Source organism: Coregonus clupeaformis, chromosome 10 (genome assembly GCF_020615455.1).
Source record: "Coregonus clupeaformis isolate EN_2021a chromosome 10, ASM2061545v1, whole genome shotgun sequence".
Taxonomy (NCBI): domain Eukaryota; kingdom Metazoa; phylum Chordata; class Actinopteri; order Salmoniformes; family Salmonidae; genus Coregonus; species Coregonus clupeaformis.
Window position 1 is genome coordinate 14,060,388 of NC_059201.1, and position 19,308 is coordinate 14,079,695.

General features: G+C 43.5%; 1 protein-coding gene across 1 annotated transcript; it reads left to right on the plus strand.

The window, feature by feature from the left end:
• Positions 1–5,624: 5,624 nt before the first annotated feature.
• camk2n1 (calcium/calmodulin dependent protein kinase II inhibitor 1) lies at positions 5,625–7,174 on the plus strand. The gene is made up of 2 exons (XM_041889079.2): positions 5,625–6,231; positions 6,845–7,174. Exons 1-2 carry the CDS (start codon positions 6,069–6,071, stop codon positions 6,913–6,915), a joined length of 234 nt encoding a protein of 77 aa, XP_041745013.1. The 5' UTR covers positions 5,625–6,068; the 3' UTR covers positions 6,916–7,174.
• Positions 7,175–19,308: the final 12,134 nt, after the last annotated feature.

The window sequence follows — 19,308 nt, forward strand, 5'->3', positions numbered from 1 at the left end:
AGAGAGGTAGAGAGGGGAGAGGGGGAGGGAGCGAGAGAGAGGTAGAGGGGGGAGCGAGAGAGAGAGGTAGAGAGGGGGAGTGAGAGAGAGGTAGAGAGGTGGAGCGAGAGAGAGGGAGAGAGAGGGAGAGAGAGAGGTAGAGAGAGAGCGGTAGAGAGGGGGAGAGAGAGAGGTAGAGAGGGGGAGAGAGAGAGGGAGGAAAGGGAGAGAGGTAGAGAGAGAGCGGTAGAGAAGGGGAGAGAGAGAGAGAGAGAGAGAGAGAGAGAGAGAGAGAGAGAGAGAGAGAGAGAGAGAGAGAGAGAGAGAGAGAGAGAGAGAGGGGGAGAGGGAGAGAGAGAGGGAGAGAGGGGGAGAGAGAGAGGTAGAGAGGGGGAGAGAGAGGTAGAGAGGGGGAGAGAGAGGGGGAGAGACAGAGGTAGAGAGGGGGAGAGAAAATATGAAATGACAACAGCTCTAATAAAAGTTGTATAGTTTTAATACAAGTCTTGTATTCAGTAACAATGATTGACAGAGGTGTTGAATGGGAGGTGTTGAATGGAGCTGAATGATGGGACTAATAACAACTAACAACAACTAATAACAACAAGATAACTAATGTCAAGAACACTGTGTCCATAATAAGTATATAGGTTATAGGTTGAGAGCTTTTGTGAAAGAGCACAGTTAGAAAGATATGGCATATAGAGGCAAACCGGATGGACATCATGAAAATGATCAGAGAGGTTGAGGGTAGAGGAAGTTCAGGAGTAAGAACAAACAAAATATAATTATTGTAAAATTGACTGTGTCTATAAAATGTATATAGTATGTATAAGCTGGAAGTAGCGGCCTAAGCGTTGTTGTTCACTAGTTTACTCCAATTAGGGAAGGGGTTGGAAAGTAATAAAGGGAAGTATATCTTTAAAAAGGATATGTATATATGTATTTATATGTATGTCTGTGTATATGTATGTATATGTACTGTATATATATATATACAGTGAGGGAAAAAAGTATTTGATCCCTGCTGATTTTGTACGTTTGCCCACTGACAAAGAAATGATCAGTCTATAATTTTAATGGTAGGTTTATTTGAACAGTGAGAGACAGAATAACAACAACAAAATCCAGAAAAACGCATGTCAAAAATGTTATAAATTGATTTGCATTTTAATGAGGGAAATAAGTATTTGACCCCCTCTCAATCAGAAAGATTTCTGGCACCCAGGTGTCTTTTATACAGGTAACGAGCTGAGATTAGGAGCACACTCTTAAAGGGAGTGCTCCTAATCTCAGCTTGTTACCTGTATAAAAGACACCTGTCCACAGAAGCAATCAATCAATCAGATTCCAAACGCTCCACCATGGCCAAGACCAAATAGCTCTCCAAGGATGTCAGGGACAAGATTGTAGACCTACACAAGGCTGGAATGGGCTACAAGACCATCGCCAAGCAGCTTGGTGAGAAGGTGACAACAGTTGGTGCGATTATTTGCAAATGGAAGAAACACAAAAGAACTGTCAATCTCCCTCGGCCTGGGGCTCCATGCAAGATCTCACCTCGTGGAGTTGCAATGATCATGAGAACGGTGAGGAATCAGCCCAGAACTACACGGGAGGATCTTGTCAATGATCTTAAGGCAGCTGGGACCATAGTCCCCAAGAAAACAATTGGTAACACACTACGCCGGGAAGGACTGAAATCCTGCAGCGCCCGCAAGGTCCCCCTGCTCAAGAAAGCATATATACAGGCCCGTCTGAAGTTTGCCAATGAACATCTGAATGATTCAGAGGAGAACTGGGTGAAAGTGTTGTGGTCAGATGAGACCAAAATCGAGCTCTTTGGCATCAACTCAACTCGCCGTGTTTGGAGGAGGAGGAATGCTGCCTATGACCCCAAGAACACCATCCCCACCGTCAAACATGGAGGTGGAAACATTATGCTTTGGGAGTGTTTTTCTGCTAAGGGGACAGGACAACTTCACTGCATCAAAGGGATGATGGACGGGGCCATGTACCGTCAAATCTTGGGTGAGAACCTCCTGGGTATTCCAGATTGACAATGACCCAAAACACACGGCCAGGGCAACAAAGGATTGGCTCAAGGAGAAGCACATTAAGGTCCTGGAGTGGCTTAGCCAGTCTCCAGACCTTAATCCCATAGAAAATCTGTGGAGGGAGCTGAAGGTTCGAGTTGCCAAACGTCAGCCCCGAAACCTTAATGACTTGGAGAAGATCTGCAAAGAGAAGTGGGACAAAATCCCTCCTGAGATGTGTGCAAACCTGGTGGCCAACTACAAGAAACGTCTGACCTCTGTGATTGCCAACAAGGGTTTTGCCACCAAGTACTAAGTCATGTTTTGCAGAGGGGTCAAATACTTATTTCCCTCATTAAAATGCAAATCAATTTATAACATTTTGACGTGCGTTTTTCAGGATTTTTTTGTTGTTATTCTGTCTCTCGCTGTTCAAATAAACCTACCATTAAAATTATAGACTGATCATGTCTTTGTCAGTGGGCAAACGTACAAAATCAGCAGGGGATCAAATACTTTTTTCCCTCACTGTATATATATGTATATATATATATATATATGTATATATTTGCGAGAAAAAAAAAACATATGGGGGATTGGAAGTGATGCAGACAATTACATTGATGGAAGTTACAATCTATCTGAAATATAGAAAATAAAAATAATAATAATAATAATAATAATAATAATAATAATAATAATAATAAAAATGATTGACAGAGTGTATAATGGCTGTTATAGAAGGGGTTGATGGTACCAGAGACACTACACAAGTCCTTGTACAATCATAACTACTTAAACGAGGACGTGATTAAACTACTTGAGAAAGAAAGGCTCCTGTCGGGAGTGCCTGTGTTACTGTAGTAGATACCACCATTCGGGTTAAATGGCACCTTATGGATTTATCATTTGTAATTATTAATTAAATGGCATCCTCATCATTTTATATGAATAAATGCCTACATCATAAAGTAGTTGGATTACAGTTCTCTATTTCTATCCCTTTGATTGAATTGATAAGTAATGATAATAGTAATATTAATAATGGTAATAATAATAATAGTAATAATAATAGTAATAGTAATAAGAATAAGAATAATAATAATATTAATAATAACAATAGTAATAATAATAGTAATAATAATAATAGTAATAATAATAGTAATAGTAATAGTAATAATAATAATAATAATATTAATAATGACAATAGTAATAATAATAGTAATAATAATATTAATAATAACAATATTAATAATAATAATAATAGAAATAATAATAATAATGATGGTAATAATTGTAATAATAATAGTAATAATAATAATAGCAATAATAATAATAGTAATACAAAGATTAATAGTAATAATAATATTAATGGTAATAATAATAGTAATAATAATAATAATAGTAATAATATTATTAATAATAATAATAATAATAATAATAATACAAGACTGCACTAACTATTATAACACATTAATAATCCACTGATACGTTAATACTGTGTGTTACCCTTAGATAATGACACTTTGCTCTAGTACAGAAGGCTATAAAACACACATCAGATACATGTAGTCCCTGTCGCTAATCTCAGGGCTCTCCGCTGACTCCCGCAGGTCCTGGGGGACTAGGTGTGACAGGGTTGGCCCAGGTACAAGAGCTGGTGTTTGGTTTCGTGTGTGTGGCTTCATCACCTCTCTCTCACTCCATACTGTCTGTAAAACAAGAGGGTGGGATAAATTATATTCTGTGATTTACTTACAGCCACACCCCTCTCTTTCTCTCTCTAATACATTTTCTATTTTAGTCATTTAGCAGACACTCTTATCCAGCGAGACTTACAATAGTGAGCAGTAGTATCTCTCTCTCTCTCTCTCTCTTCTCGCTCTCTCTCTCTCTCTGTCTCTCCCCCTCGCTCTCTCTCATTCTCTCTCTCTCTTGCTCTCTCTCTCTCTCTCTCTGTCTCTCCCCCTCGCTCTCTCTCTCTCTCTCTGTCTCTCCCCCTCGCTCTCTCTCTCTCTGTCTCTCCCCCTTGCTCGCTCTCTCTCTCATTCTCTCTCTTCTCGCTCTCTCTCTCTCTCCCCCTCGCCCTCTCTCTCTCATTTCTCTCTCTCTCTCTCTCTCTCTCTCTCTCTCTCTCTGTCTCTCCCCCTCGCTCTCTCTCTCTGTCTCATTCTCTCTCTCTCTCTCTCTCTCTCTGTCTCTCCCCCTCGCTCTCTCTCTCTCTCATTCTCTCTCTTCTCTCTCTCTCTGTCTCTCCCCCTCGCTCGCTCTCTCTCTCATTCTCTCTCTTCTCTCTCTCTCTCTCTCTGTCTCTCCCCCTCGCTCTCTCTCTCTGTCTCTCCCCCTCGCTCGCTCTCTCTCTCATTCTCTCTCTTCTCGCTCTCTCTCTCTGTCTCTCCCCCTCGCTCTCTCTCTCATTCTCTCTCTCTCTCTCTCTCTCTCTCTGTCTCTCCCCCTCGCTCTCTCTCTCTGTCTCATCTCTCTCTCTCTCTCTCTCTCTCTCTCTCTGTCTCTCCCCCTCGCTCGCTCTCTCTCTCATTCTCTCTCTCTCTCTCTCTCTCTCTCTCTCTGTCTCTCCCCCTCTCTCTCTCTCATTCTCTCTCTTCTCGCTCTCTCTCTCTCTCTCTCTCTCTCTCTCTCCCCCTCGCTCTCTCTCTCTCTCATTCTCTCTCTCTCTGCCCTCTCTCTCCTTCTAACTCCCCTCTCTCTCTTTCCAACTCTGGCGAATGTTTCCTACAGGGATTTGATTGTGTTGTGTGACTGAGTCTCTGTGGTCCTCATGGAACAAAATGTGGTCTCCTGCTTGAGTGGACTCAACCTGCCCCTATGTGAGTGTATGTGAAAATATGGGTATTCAGAACAGAACAACTGAACAAACCGTATGTGTGTAAAAGTCTTAAGGGGCTTTGTGTTCCCAGTTCAGTTTAGGTATATGGTTCAGGGTGAGAAACAGGACCAGGGCGTGTACATGGATCAAAATCTGACCGCCTGTGTCTGATTATATGAAAACACTGCCATCCTCTGGTGAGGCTTCCTGCTTGTCTACTAGATGGGTCCATCCATTACAACACTGATGTAACACAGGCATTAGGCTATACAGCACAGCATGACGCGAAGAAAAACAATAGATCAATATAGGCCATCACACAGTATTGGGCAAAATACAGTGACAAGGCCTGTACTGTACACCAGCTCAACATTCGATTCTAAATCAGCCAAACATCTCAGTAGGCCCACAATTCTCTGGATAAAAAAGGCCATGTTGGACTTACATTTCCAAAATATGAATCATCAACTTTCTTTTATCTTACTTAGCCTATTTAATACGTCGATGAAAATTCTATAATAATGTATAGCTCAATATTTAGTCTTCCAGTCGACCATATTCACCATATAGCCTACAATAAAATCTTATTCTAGTGTCATTGAGATTCCAGCTAGATGACGGCGGGTAGATGTAACATCAGTCCGTCAGTCAGTCAGTCGGTCCAAACTGGAATCTTCTCTGTTCTGGACCGGCTGAGGTCTGCAGCACCACACTCTCTGCTCTCCATCTCTCTCTGCTCTCCCTCTCGCCCTCCCTCCCTCCCTCCGCCCAGTCTCCCCGCGGGATCCGTGTTTTGCATCGCTCCTCAATTTGCATTTCTTCCTCAGATTTTCCGTGCGGCGCTCCAGCGGTTCCTCTAGCTAGAAGAAGGCGTACCACCGTGGCAATATACATGCGCCCTGCGTTTCCAAAACAATACGCACAGTAGAACCCATTGGAACATTTGAATAATGTTGCCGAAGCTTTCCGAAAGTAGAAATTGAGCGTTTCTTTTATCAATTTGGATCAATCGCGTTTGGTTGCGCACCAGACAAGACACGTGCCTTCGAGGTAAACAGACGGCAGGACTGGGCAGCCAGATAGTAGCCTTCGTTATATTGTTTTTCTCCTACGTTATAAGCGGCTATACGCGGTTATAACGCCACCATAGTGGTCGTAGACGTCGAGCGGAGGTACATTTTGTTTTCGTTTGTGCACCTTGGTTGATCATTGAGACGCAGTTGGACATGTCGGAAGTACTACAAGACAAAATGAGTCATTATGGAAATGAGGATGACGAGGGACACCTTTCCTTCACCTGTCGCCTCCAAGACACCAACAACTTCTTCAGCGGTTCGCAGGGGGGAAAACGCCCGCCCAAACTTGGACAGATAGGCAGAAGCAAACGAGGTAACTATGACCATCAAAGCATTTTCAATTGTGTGATGGGGGATGTCTTCAATGTCCATAAACCGATCATGGAATGGGAAAGAATGGTATGGGCAATTCAATGGGAAGTCGAATCTATCCACCATCTCTCGGTGAAGCACAGTAGGCTATCCCATTCCACTCCAAGCATGTTTCTATTCTGATGATTATGGTATGGGATCAATGGTTTTTAAGAATTCTGTTGGCATTGCAATACAAGTTTGGATGCGCAGTCACTGTCAAATGCCTGTTAGTACAAGTGTAGTCATGCTGTTCTACTGAATATTCCAACCAACATGCATGCTGGGATTCTAGAGGATTCTATAATATTTTCTGGATGTGTCTCTTATTCTTGTGTGTGTGTGTGTGTGTGTGTCGTGTATGACCAATTAAATAAACGTAGCACATGCAACACTTCCAACACATGCGCACACACACACCATCTCACTTTCTCTATCGCTCTCTCTCTCTCCTTCCGTTCAGTGCTGTAGCCTAGTGAATGAGTTCCATGCATTCATATCAATGAAATATCAGATTCCTAGGTGTGATAACGGGCCAACCCGCCTCCTCCTTATCTCTTCCATGTTCTCCACAGTTGTCGAGGACGAGAACGGCGTTGACGAGGCGCTAAAAAACGGGACAGAGAAAACACAGACAGAGGCTTAAACACATCACCCCCCGGAAGGACATTGATTCTCATTTTCTATTTGATATTTACAATCCAAAGACACTGTATATAAGCACTTTTACCCCATGTGGCAGCAAGCACTTCCAGTCCCATCTCCTCTCTCTCCCAGTCCTCATGATGATCTCCTGGGACGTTTACTGGCAGGATGGGGAAGCAGCCGAGATGGAGACAGAAGCAGAGATGGAGACAGAAGCAGAGATGGAGACAGAGGCGGAGACAGAGAGAGAGATGAAGACAGAGGCGGAGACAGAGAGAGAGATGAAGACAGAGGCGGAGACAGAGAGAGAGATGAAGACAGAGGCGGAGACAGAGAGAGAGATGAAGACAGAGGCGGAGACAGAGAGAGAGATGAAGACAGAGGCGGAGACAGAGAGAGAGATCGAGACAGAGGCAGAGGCGGAGACAGAGACAGAGACAGAGAGGAAGACAGAGAGAGAGATGAAGACAGAGGCAGAGACAGAGAGAGAGGCGGAAACAGAGAGAGAGGCGGAGACAGAGAGAGAGAGAGAGATGAAGACAGAGGCGGAGACAGAGAGAGAGATCGAGACAGAGATGAAGACAGAGGCGGAGACAGAGAGAGAGATAAATACATAGGCGGAGACAGAGAGAGAGGCGGAGACAGAGAGAGAGGCGGAGACAGAGAGAGAGATGAAGACAGAGGCGGAGACAGAGAGAGAGATGAAGACAGAGGCGGAGACAGAGAGAGAGGCGGAGACAGAGAAAGAGACGGAGACAGAGAGAGAGGCGGAGACAGAGAGAGAGGCGGAGACAGAGAGAGAGACGGAGACAGAGAGAGAGGGGGAGACAGAGAGAGAGGCGGAGACAGAGATGAAGACAGAGGCGGAGACAGAGACAGAGATGAAGACAGAGGCGAAGACAGAGAGAGAGGCGGAGACAGAGAGAGAGGCGGAGACAGAGACAGAGATGAAGACAGAGGCGGAGACATAGACAGAGATGAAGACAGAGGCGGAGACAGAGAGAGAGGCGGAGACAGAGATGAAGACAGAGGCGGAGACAGAGAGAGAGGCGGAGACAGAGACAGAGATGAAGACAGAGGCGGAGACAGAGACAGAGAGAGAGGCGGAGACAGAGATGAAGACAGAGAGAGGCGGAGACATAGAAAGAGGCGGAGACAGAGAGAGAGAGAGATGAAGACAGAGACGGAGACAGAGAGAGAGGCGGAGACAGAGATGAAGACAGAGTCGGAGACAGAGAGAGAGGCGGAGACAGAGATGAAGACAGAGGCGGAGACAGAGACAGAGATGAAGACAGAGGCGGAGACAGAGAGAGAGGCGGAGACAGAGACAGAGATGAAGACAGAGGCGGAGACAGAGAGAGAGGCGGAGACAGAGACAGAGATGAAGACAGAGGCGGAGACAGAGAGAAAACAGGGAAGGCCAACCCTCCACCTGGAGAGCTACTGGGTGAGCAGCAGGCTTTTGCTCCAGCCCTACACTTTTTTACACTAGTCAACCATTGGTCGTACAATCAAAACTCCTAAGCAGGCGGCCAACAAATGTAGCCGTGTAGAATCAGGTGTGTTTACAGTATGGTTGGAGCAAAATCCTGCATGATGAGGGTCTAAACCATGTGACCGGGAGATGATGATGATGATGATGATGAAGGTATCAGGGGAATATAAGGTTCCAGTGGTAGAAGGAGACAATGCTGTCGAACGAACTCAGAAATCAGGGAACGAACGGTTTAAATGATCTAATAAACTAAAGCACACACATTCTTATATCAATCAAACCATACGATATTACATTACCATTCTTATATCAATCAAACCATACGATATTACATTACCATTCTTATATCAATCAAACCATACGATATTACATTACCATTCTTATATCAGTCAAACCATACGATATTACATTACCATTCTTATATCAATCAAACCATACGATATTACATTACCATTCTTATATCAATCAAACCATACGATATTACATTACCATTCTTATATCAATCAAACCATACGATATTGACGACGAGTGCAAACAAATGAATAATATAGATAACGTGTGAATAAGAAATTATAGCCCCACGTTCTGTTAGCCTGGGTGCCAGGCTGTTTGTACTCTCTATAACTCCTGGTCATATTTGACGTGACACAATGAGTGATAAAGAGTTGGCAAGATAGCACAAATAGATCTGGTAATCAGGCTAGCGTTTTGTTGCACAGAGGAGAAAAGAAGCGTGAAATGGTTTGTTGTAATCGAACATAACGTGTCTGTATAAAGATACTTTATTTATTGACCCTTTGGATACGTATTTTGCCGTGCTCAAGGCCTGACTGAGGGAGAGTTTTTTGTATGTAGAGAATTACGATGACAGAATGAATGAAAGCGATTTTTCCTTTTTTTACTTCTTATGAATTTTGATGTCGCCTGATGAGTTTTTGCAGCTATAGAGTCATTTATATACATTATACCGGACTGTACATCACATGTTTGTAACGTTCCAAGAGGCTTAAGTCTGGATTGTTAAATATAACTGTACACCCTCCCTATTGATAAAGTATTTCTATTGCATTGCGCATTATCGTGTGTGCCAAATATCATGAGGGATAACCAGACAACTTGGTTGTTTATATTGTGCTTTCTATACGTTAGAACTGTAGACATTTTGTTCTTCTTCGGGTGTTGCCATTGTTCAGGGCTATTTCTTACCACTGAATTACCAACGCATGCATGGCAGAAACGGCATCATGCATGGCAGAAACGGCATCATGCATGGCAGAAACGGCATCATGCATGGCAGAAATGGGATCATGCATGGCAGAAATTTGAATCATGCATGGCAGAAATGGGATCATGAATGGCAGAAATGGAATCATGCATGGCAGAAATGGGATCATGCATGCATGGCAACGTTCTAAAGATGATCTAGTGTATTCTGGAACACGTGGTACACAGCTTTGAATGATTAACCTTCAGAACCGTCTTAATACTACATACCTTGTACTGTACTGTACTATGATCTTACTGATTTGTACTGTAGCCTAATATCTTGTAATAAAGATTCTGAAGAAGTTAATTAAGAAGTGTACAGTGTTTATTGTGATGTATGTTGGATAATTCTATGTTTTGTTGCTTCCTAAATTGTATTGGAAAGACTGCTGACACAACACAGAAATATGTTTTCAAGTCAAACTTTTGGAGGCCAGTTTCTCAGCTCAGATTAAGTCTAGTCCTGGACTAAAATTACTATTCAGAATAATTTTTAATCCAGGAGCAGTCTTAATCTTGTTCTTGAAACCTGGCCCTAGAGGAATGGAAACACTGCAAAATAAGTTTTGCTTATGATGTCTTTCAGACTGTTAGTTTCCCATCCGACATTCAAGGTAAAGTCAGCATTTTTTAGAAGTCGCGTCAGTTAGGGTTAAAAATCTGATTCCTTTTTCTGGGTAAACTCAGATAAGGAATGAAACTGGATTGACAGGAACTGGGTTACCAACAAAATAATGCTCATTAATGGAAATAATAGAATCAGGCCACAGTTTGACTTCAAAACTGATTTCAATAAGCTTAACTAGAGGAATCAAGAGACTAGAAGAATCAAGAGACTAGATGAATCAAGAGACTAGAGGAATCAATCTCTTGATTGCTTAAGTTAAGCTTTGTTATGTTGTGTATTTTTTCTCAGCCCAGTCACTGGGTTGGGCCTTGATAGTGCCAGTATCCCTCCGATCCTGCAGGAAAAGACCCAAGTATGATCCAACAACCCTAATGCAACAAATCTCAGTTTATCTCTTTACTCAAGTCTTCCTCCTCCTCTTAACTCAGGTTGCGGTAATGTAAACAGTGAAGCTGCTGGGGCACTGAGGCATGGTGCGTCGTGATGAGACGTGACATTTCCAGGGCTGCTCTGGTGACTAAATGATTCATGTTCTGTGATCAGGCAGACTCTCTATCAGCGAATCAACAGCATCACTTTAAGCCCAAGCTGAGCCTGAGTCCAGTCCACTGAGATATAGTAGCAAGGAACACACACAAACACACACACACACACACACACACATGGGTGTGAACACACATACACACACACAGATGCATGCACTCGCACACAGACACAGTTCACAAACACACACACACATGCATGCACACACACACATTTGTGCTCGTCAAACTACACGCCACACCATTAGATAGCTGGTTCCCCCTACTTTAGGTCTCTCTCGCTCTCTCTGTCTCTCTCCCTGTCTCTCTAGCCAGTCTTGACAGACATGAAAGGGGCTTGCTGCCTGGGCTTGCTGCCATGGCAACGAATGCACCTAGCCTGCTGCTGTCGCACGGAGAAGGGAGCTGAGAAGAATCTGTAGAATCTTCCTCCATGCAGCGGAGTACGGACTGATTGGCTGACTGACTGGCACACACAGACACACATGCACATGCACACACAGATTACGTACACACGCATGCACAAACACACACACACACTCCAAATGAGTGGAATAGAATGAGCGTGTGGAGTGGAGTGGCTGTGCTGTTGAGGGTTACATAAGCTGTGACAGGTTGAGAGGTCACTGTGACGCCAGGGGAATCTCACTCACCAAGCCCTCTAACAAACACATACACACCACAAACTTACACACACACACACATGGAGGTTGCCACACACACACACACACACACACACACACACACACACACACACACACACACACACACACACACACACACACCACAGTTATCTGTCTCACTCAGGAAGATGCCAACTTCAATTCAATCAGTTATTTGCCACTACACGGAGAGAGATGCATTCAGGGTGTTTTTACACAGGGGGGACCTGAGGATGGGATCAACCCAGGGCTTTCCTCTCCTCTGGGAGTTACAGTAGCTATAGAGTACCACAGTATGAGTAATAATACCCATAAAACCCAGCGGTCCAACACGGAAATGGTTCCAATCGTTTTTTTCCACTTAAAATAAGGGCTATGTTTCGTGTCGGCTTACCCTGGCGTGACATTTTGATAACTGTGTAAATCTCTCTTGGACAAGGTGACTTTTATCAATATATTAGCCTGTATTTACCACCCAAAAATGAAATGCTAATTAGCTGCTAATGTGGCTATCATACAGAACTACAAATGCCTGTCTCAAGCTTCAAGTCACTCACCATGATGATCTGGACGAGACTGCCGAATCGAGGCAAAGGTAAGAATCTCTGGATTAACCATCTAACGTTAAATTGCTACATTTAGTAATGAATAAATTGGCTACATTTGTTTAAAATGACAATTCTGTGAACTGTCTTGGGCAGGTTTAAAATTTACACAAACCTGTTATGTAACCAGCCAGCTCAGGGTTAGCTAGTTAACTACATTAGCTGTCTATTTGTCTAACCATTTAAACGAATTTAGATTTCTTTGGCATTTATAAACCAACAGTCTAGTTTGCTAGTTAACTAGCTAGCTAACTTAGATGTCGAAGCTAGGCATTCTTGATAATGTTTGTTTGTGTCTGTGTGGGTGAGGGGTGGGTAGCCTACATCAAGTAACTACTTGACTTGTAGCTACCCTAGCTTCCTGTATTATTTTGGTCTGGCTTTTTGAGAGCTTTCAGAGATGGACTGATTAGCATCCTCACTTGAGTCAACAGTGTGCTTACTTTACTGCGGGAAGACATTGATATTTTTGCTGTTGCCCTCTAAACAGCAGATCATTAGTATAGCTAGTAAGCATGGTTATGTAACCTTATTTAGTCCTACCTGCTATAGTGGGTTTTAAATTAATTGGTATTCACACGTTTGTTTTTTATGTAAAATTACTGTCGTGTTACTGATGCCAAATTGTAAACCTTATTTGCACCTTGTCTATTCCAGAACCAATGGGTGTGCCTGAGTCTTATCACCTCTCAACTAGGTCAGCTGTTTCAACCTGGAACACTATTCTTCTGCGTTGGTCTGTTTCAGTCATTGCAGGAAGCCCTGAAGACTAGCAGTGTGTGAAGGTTTTTGTCCCAGTCCAGCTCTAACACCTGACTTAAATAATCAACATAACGAATTCACGGCGATAGGCTACGATTTGTAATCAGGTGTGAGCTGGGCTGGAACAAAGGGCTTATACACACTCCTGCCATTCAGCTCTGGAAATGTCCACCCTGTTCCCAGCATGCAGGACCCATTACAGGGTATTGATAGCAAGACAACTACTGTAGCTATCTACTACATTTGCTAACTACTTCAGTGGATGTTGAACACATTTCTACCTTAAAACGAACACATTTCTAGCGGCAAACGTGCTAAATTATAGCCACGGTGTAAATAGCGCGTCGTGGAACACATCTTCCATGTTGTTGGTTATTTTCCATAGAACGCATAGCCCCTCGTTGATTATCCCTCACATAACGCATGCTCCACTCTCAAGTTGAAGTTGAACTTGTTGACTGATGCCAAGGCGGCGGCTGCTAAGAAGAAGGGAGCAGCTGCGGACCAGAAGACTGCAGCCAAAGGCAGCACTGGTCCACACTTTCCATCGTCTGTCGGGTGAGTAGTATTGGTTGGTACTGTATGTGTCATTAGGTTCCTCTCCATGTGTAGGTTATTGTACTGGCCTGTGTGGTACAGTCTTTCATATGTGTAGGTTATTGCATCGTATTGCGTAGTTTATCATTTGTGTCAACTTTTAATTCAATCTAAGCCACAGACTGTTATCTTCCTGCACTTGAGAGCAAGCATCCCAAGTCTCCAATGGTCCCAGTACTGGTTGATGTGGAGGCATCACAAGTCTCCAATGGTCCCAGTACTGGTTGATGTGGAGGCATCCCAAGTCTCCAATGGTCCCAGTACTGGTTGATGTGGAGGCATCCCAAGTCTCCAATGGTCCCAGTACTGGTTGATGTGGAGGCATCCCAAGTCTCCAATGGTCCCAGTACTGGTTGATGTGGAGGCATCCCAAGTCTCCAATGGTCCCAGTACTGGTTGATGTGCAGGCATCCCAAGTCTCCAACTGTCCCAGTACTGGTTGATGTGCAGGCATCCCAAGTCTCCCACTGTCCCAGTATTGGTTGATGTGCAGGCATCCCAAGTCTCCCATTGTCCCAGTACTGGTTGATGTGCAGGCATCCCAAGTCTCCAATGGTCTCAGTACTGATGATGTGGAGGCATCCCAAGTCTCCAACTGTCCCAGTACTGGTTGATGTGCAGGCATCCCAAGTCTCCCACTGTCCCAGTACTGGTTGATGTGCAGGCATCCCAAGTCTCCCACTGTCCCAGTATTGGTTGATGTGCAGGCATCCCAAGTCTCCCACTGTCCCAGTACTGGTTGATGTGCAGGCATCCCAAGTCTCCCACTGTCCCAGTACTGGTTGAAGTGCAGGCCTAAGTGACCACACACACTCATTGGACCTACAGCTGGGGTAAGATTCTTCCATCATTCACACACAGTAGACATAGTGTAAACCACCATGTTGTTAACCAAATGCTGTCCTCAATGCTTAAGTTGTATTGTGTATGGCTCAATTTGTGGAAACGCTGTGATCACTCATCGTCTTTAATGTTGTGATTCATGAATGACTCCAAGGGACACACGCTGAGAACCCGAGTATGAGTGGACATGGGCCGGATATTTGTGACAACGACCTAAAAGGGGTGCAGAAGCACACCAGCACCCCATTTGATGTTTATTCCAACCATCCCATCTAGCTACCCCTTATTCCACACTATGCCTTTTCTGCCCCACGGTCCCTCAACTCCGGACACTTTGGAACCCTCCATCTTCTCTCTATAAACCCACCCTACCTTCACCCATCTGCCCTATGCTGCTTCCTTCACTTGTTCTTCTCCTAATTGGATAACATCTAGACTCAGTAACACGTTTAAAAGTGTTGTGGTGTAGTTTTTGCTACCTTTTTTTTCACCTGTGTAATGCTGTCTTCCTCCTGCTCATTCTGGGGTTCAGACTGAATGCTGTGGTAAATGTGCTGCTCACAATTGACAGCAGCAACATGGATCTGTTCAATTGACAAGAAGGGTGTTGATATAGCTGCGTTTAGGCATGGCTTCCTTGTTTTGAGTCTGTTAAAGTGTGTTTCTCATTCAGCAGGAGTTCGCCTAGTATTTTATATTAAACCTACCTTACACATCCAGTTGTTTCTCCATTTGTAACTCACCCACCAAAAATCTCAATATGCTGCTTTACATGTTGTGTTATTTGTGCTGGTCTAATTCCTAAAATTGAAAAGCAGAAGAATCTCTGCGCTCTCGGATAGTGATAATAATAATAGTTCATATGTTGCTTTATGTCCCAGGTTTGTGGCATTGATAAGAAATAATTTAATCTTTACTTCAAAGTCAGATGTTTATACACTGAGTGAGTAAACCAAACATTAAGAACACCTTCCTAATATTGAGTTGCACCCCGCCTCTTTTGCCCTCAGAACAGCCTCAATTCGTCGGGGCATGGACTCTACAAGGTGTTGAAAGCGTTCCACTGGGATGCTGGCCCATGTTGACTCCAGTGCTTCCCACACCTGTGCCAAATTGTCTGGATGTCCTTTGGGTGGTGGACCATTCTTGATACACACGGGAAACTGTTGAGTGTGAAAAACCCAGCAGCGTTGCAGTTCTTGACACAAACCGGTGCACCTGGCACCTACTACCATACCCTGTTCAAAGGCTCTTCAATCTTTTGTCTTGCCCATTCACCCTCTGAATGGCACACATACACAATCCATGTCTCAATTGTCTCATGGCATTTTTATTTATTTAAAACAATGTAATTGTTGGAGTTCAGCTGTTTGACGTGATTGATGGGTGATTAGGTGCATTCTTGTCAAATAAATATGCTTATTCTTTCATGATTATGGATACATTCTTCAATTAGTTAATCTGGCTTTGAATTTGCAACAGAACATGTCAACAAGTTAGTTCTGAATTGCTTTAATACAGCAGTGCATTCTGACACCATTAATTAAAATATATTTCACCTAGTTCATATAGTTTTCAGAAATTACAAGGGATTAAATATAGAACTCCACCGGGTGAAGGAGAGGGTATGTTGCTAATAATCATCTACAGTGCCTTGCAAAAGTATTCATCCCCCTTGGCGTTTTTCCTATTTTGTTGCATTACAACCTGTAATTTAAATGGATTTCGATTTAATGTAATGGACATACACAAAATAGTCAAAATTGTTGGAGTGAAATGAAAAAAAGAACTTGTTTCAAAACATTCTAAAAAATAAATAACGGAAAAGTGGTGCGTGCATTTGTATTCACCCCTTTGCTATGAAGGCCCTAAATAAGATCTAGTGCAACCAATTACCTTCAGAAGTCACATAATTAGTTAAATAAAGTCCACATGTGTGGAATCTAAGTGTCACATGATCTGTCACATGATCTCAGTATATATACACCTGTTCTGAAAGGCCCCAGAGTCTGCAACACCACTAAGCAAGGGGCACCACCAAGCAAGCGGCACCATGAAGACCAAGGAGCTCTCCAAACAGGTCAGGGACAAAGTTGTGGAGAAGTACAGATCAGGGTTGGGTTATAAAAAAATATCAGAAACTTTGAACATCCCACTGAGGACCATTAAATCCATTATAAAAAAATTGAAAGAATATGGCACCACAACAAACCTGCCAAGAGAGGGCCGCCCACCAAAACTCACAGACCAGGCAAGGAGGGCATTAATCAGAGAGGCAACAAAGAGACCAAAGATACCCCTGAAGGAGCTGCAAAGCTCCACAGCGGAGATTGGAGTATCTGTCCATAGGACCACTTTAAGCCGTACACTCCACATAGCTGGGCTTTACGGAAGAGTGGCCAGAAAAAAGCCATTGCTTAAAGAAAAAAATAAGCAAACACGTTTGGTGTTCGCCAAAAGGCATGTGGGAGACTCCCCAAACATATGGAAAAAGGTACTAAAATTGAGCTTTTTGACCATCAAGGAAAACGCTATGTCTGGCACAAACCCAACACCTCTCATCACCCCGAGAACACCATCCCCACAGTGAAGCGTGGTGGTGGCAGCATCATGCTGTGGGGATGTTTTTCATCGGCAGAGACTGGGAAACTGGTCAGAAATGAAGGAATGATGGATGGCGCTAAATACAGGGAAATTCTTGAGGGAAACCTGTTTCAGTCTTCCAGAGATTTGAGACTGGGGGGGTGAATAGTTATGCACGCTCAAGTCTTCGGATATTTTGTCTTATTTCTTGTTTGTTTCACAATAAAAAATATTTTGCATCTTCAAAGTGGTAGGCATGTTGTGTATATCAAATGATACAACCCCCCAATAAATCAATTTTAATTCCAGGTTGTAAGGCAACAAAATAGGAAAAATGCCAAGGGGGAGGGGGGTTGAATACTTTCGCAAGCCACTGTAGGTAGGTAGCTAGCTTCTTTGCAAAAAACGAGTCTAGTATTCATGGCACATTATAAATATCTGACTGCTACTAGGATAGTATTCTGTACAAGACACAAGACCAAATGCATAAATAAGACAAATATTATTATTAGTTAAAGAAAATATGGAACAATGAATGCAAATGTTCAATATATATTTTGTTTTGGAAAAATGTAGCTAGTTGCTAGCTAGCTGACAGCAAATGTGTCAGCTAGCGATGATGTGAGCTGGCAGGGATTTGTAGTTTTGCTTAATGTCTACTTTGATGCTAATTGGCATTTTCGAATCTGAAAGTAAATAGAGTCGAATATATTGATAAATGTCACCTTGTCCAAGGGAGATTTTCACAGTTATCAAAATGTCAAGCCAGGGAAAGCTTGCATGAAACACAGATCTTGTTTGAAGTGGTTCGAACATCCCCTATGGGGAAAATGAATGGTGAAAAAACGATTGAAAACATTTCCGTGTTTGACCGCTAGGTTTTATGGGTATTATGAGGCGTCCACTGTGGGGCTCTATCCTCTGGGGGTTAGCAGCGCTGTGGAAACACAGTCTAACTGCAGCCTTTAGGTACCAGGGTTCCTCAACCCCAGGAGAGGGTACAGCCTGGATGAGAGTAAAACCCGCTGCAGCCCTGAGCCACAAGGAATCCCCTACCCCCAGGAAAGGTCATACATGCAGAACAGCAGTGGGTTTAGGCATAGCCTGAGTGATAACCACACTCTGAAGGCTGCCCTGACAGGTTTACTATAAAGCAGGAACAATGAGTTAGCCAGCTAATTTTGATAAACAACCAGAAATAACTATTGATTTTCTGGTCCAATAAGTTTCTAAAGTTTTTCAGAAAGATAAGCTTGAAATTTTACATTTTACATTTTAGTCATTTAGCAGACGCTCTTATCCAGAGTGACTTACAGTTTTAATGAGTGCATACGTTTTTCATACTGGCCCCCCGTGGGAATCAAACCCACAACCCTGGCGATGCAAGCGCCATGCTCTACCAACTGAGTTAGCTGGCTAACTCATTGATCCTGCTTTGTAGTATGCCATCTGAAGCACCAGCAGGGTTTCCCAACTCTGCACCACCCCCATGGACAGGCCAGTACAGCAGTGGGTTTCGTTACAAACTGAGTGAGATTGAACACCACAAGGTTAAAAAAACACACAGTCCTCCCGCTGTCATAGGCTTAGCACGTGAATGGGCTTGGTGTGATGCAGTCTGATCCTATGTGTATGTGTGTGGCATGCAAATGACCCAGGACAGGAAGTTAATTTGCATTTGATTCTCATGTTTATACACTACATGACCAAAAGTATGTGGACACCTGCTCGTCGAACATCTCATTCCATCTCATTCATGGGCATTAATATGGAGTTGATCCTTCCTTTGCTGTTATAACAGCCTCTACTCTTCTGGGAAGGTTTTCCACTAGTTGTTGGAACATTGCTGCAGGGGACTTGCTTCCATTCAGCCACAAGAGCATTAGTGAGGTCGGGCACTGATGTTGGGCGATTAGGCCTGGCTCGCAGTCGCTGTTCCAATTCATCCCAAAGGTGTTCGATGGGGTTGAGGTCAGGGCTCTGTGCAGGCCAGTCAAGTTCTTCCACATTGATCTCGACAAACCATTTCTGTAGGGAATTCGCTTTGTGCATGGGGGCAGTGTCATGCTGAAACAGGAAAGGGCCTTCCCCAAACTGTTGCCACAAAGTTGGAAGCACAGAATCGTCTAGAATGTCATTGTATGCTGTAGCGTTAAGATTTCCCTTCACTGGAACTAAGGGGCCTGAACCATGAAAAACAGCCACAGACCATTATTCCTCCTCCACCAAACTTTACAGTTGGCACTATGCATTCGGGCAGGTAGCGTTCTCCTGGCATCCGCCAAACCCAGATTTGTCTGTCGGACTGCCAGATGGTGAAGCATGATTCATCACTCCAGAGAACATGTTTCCACTGCTCCAGAGTCCAATGGCGGCAAGCTTTACACCACTCCAGCCGACGCTTGGCATTG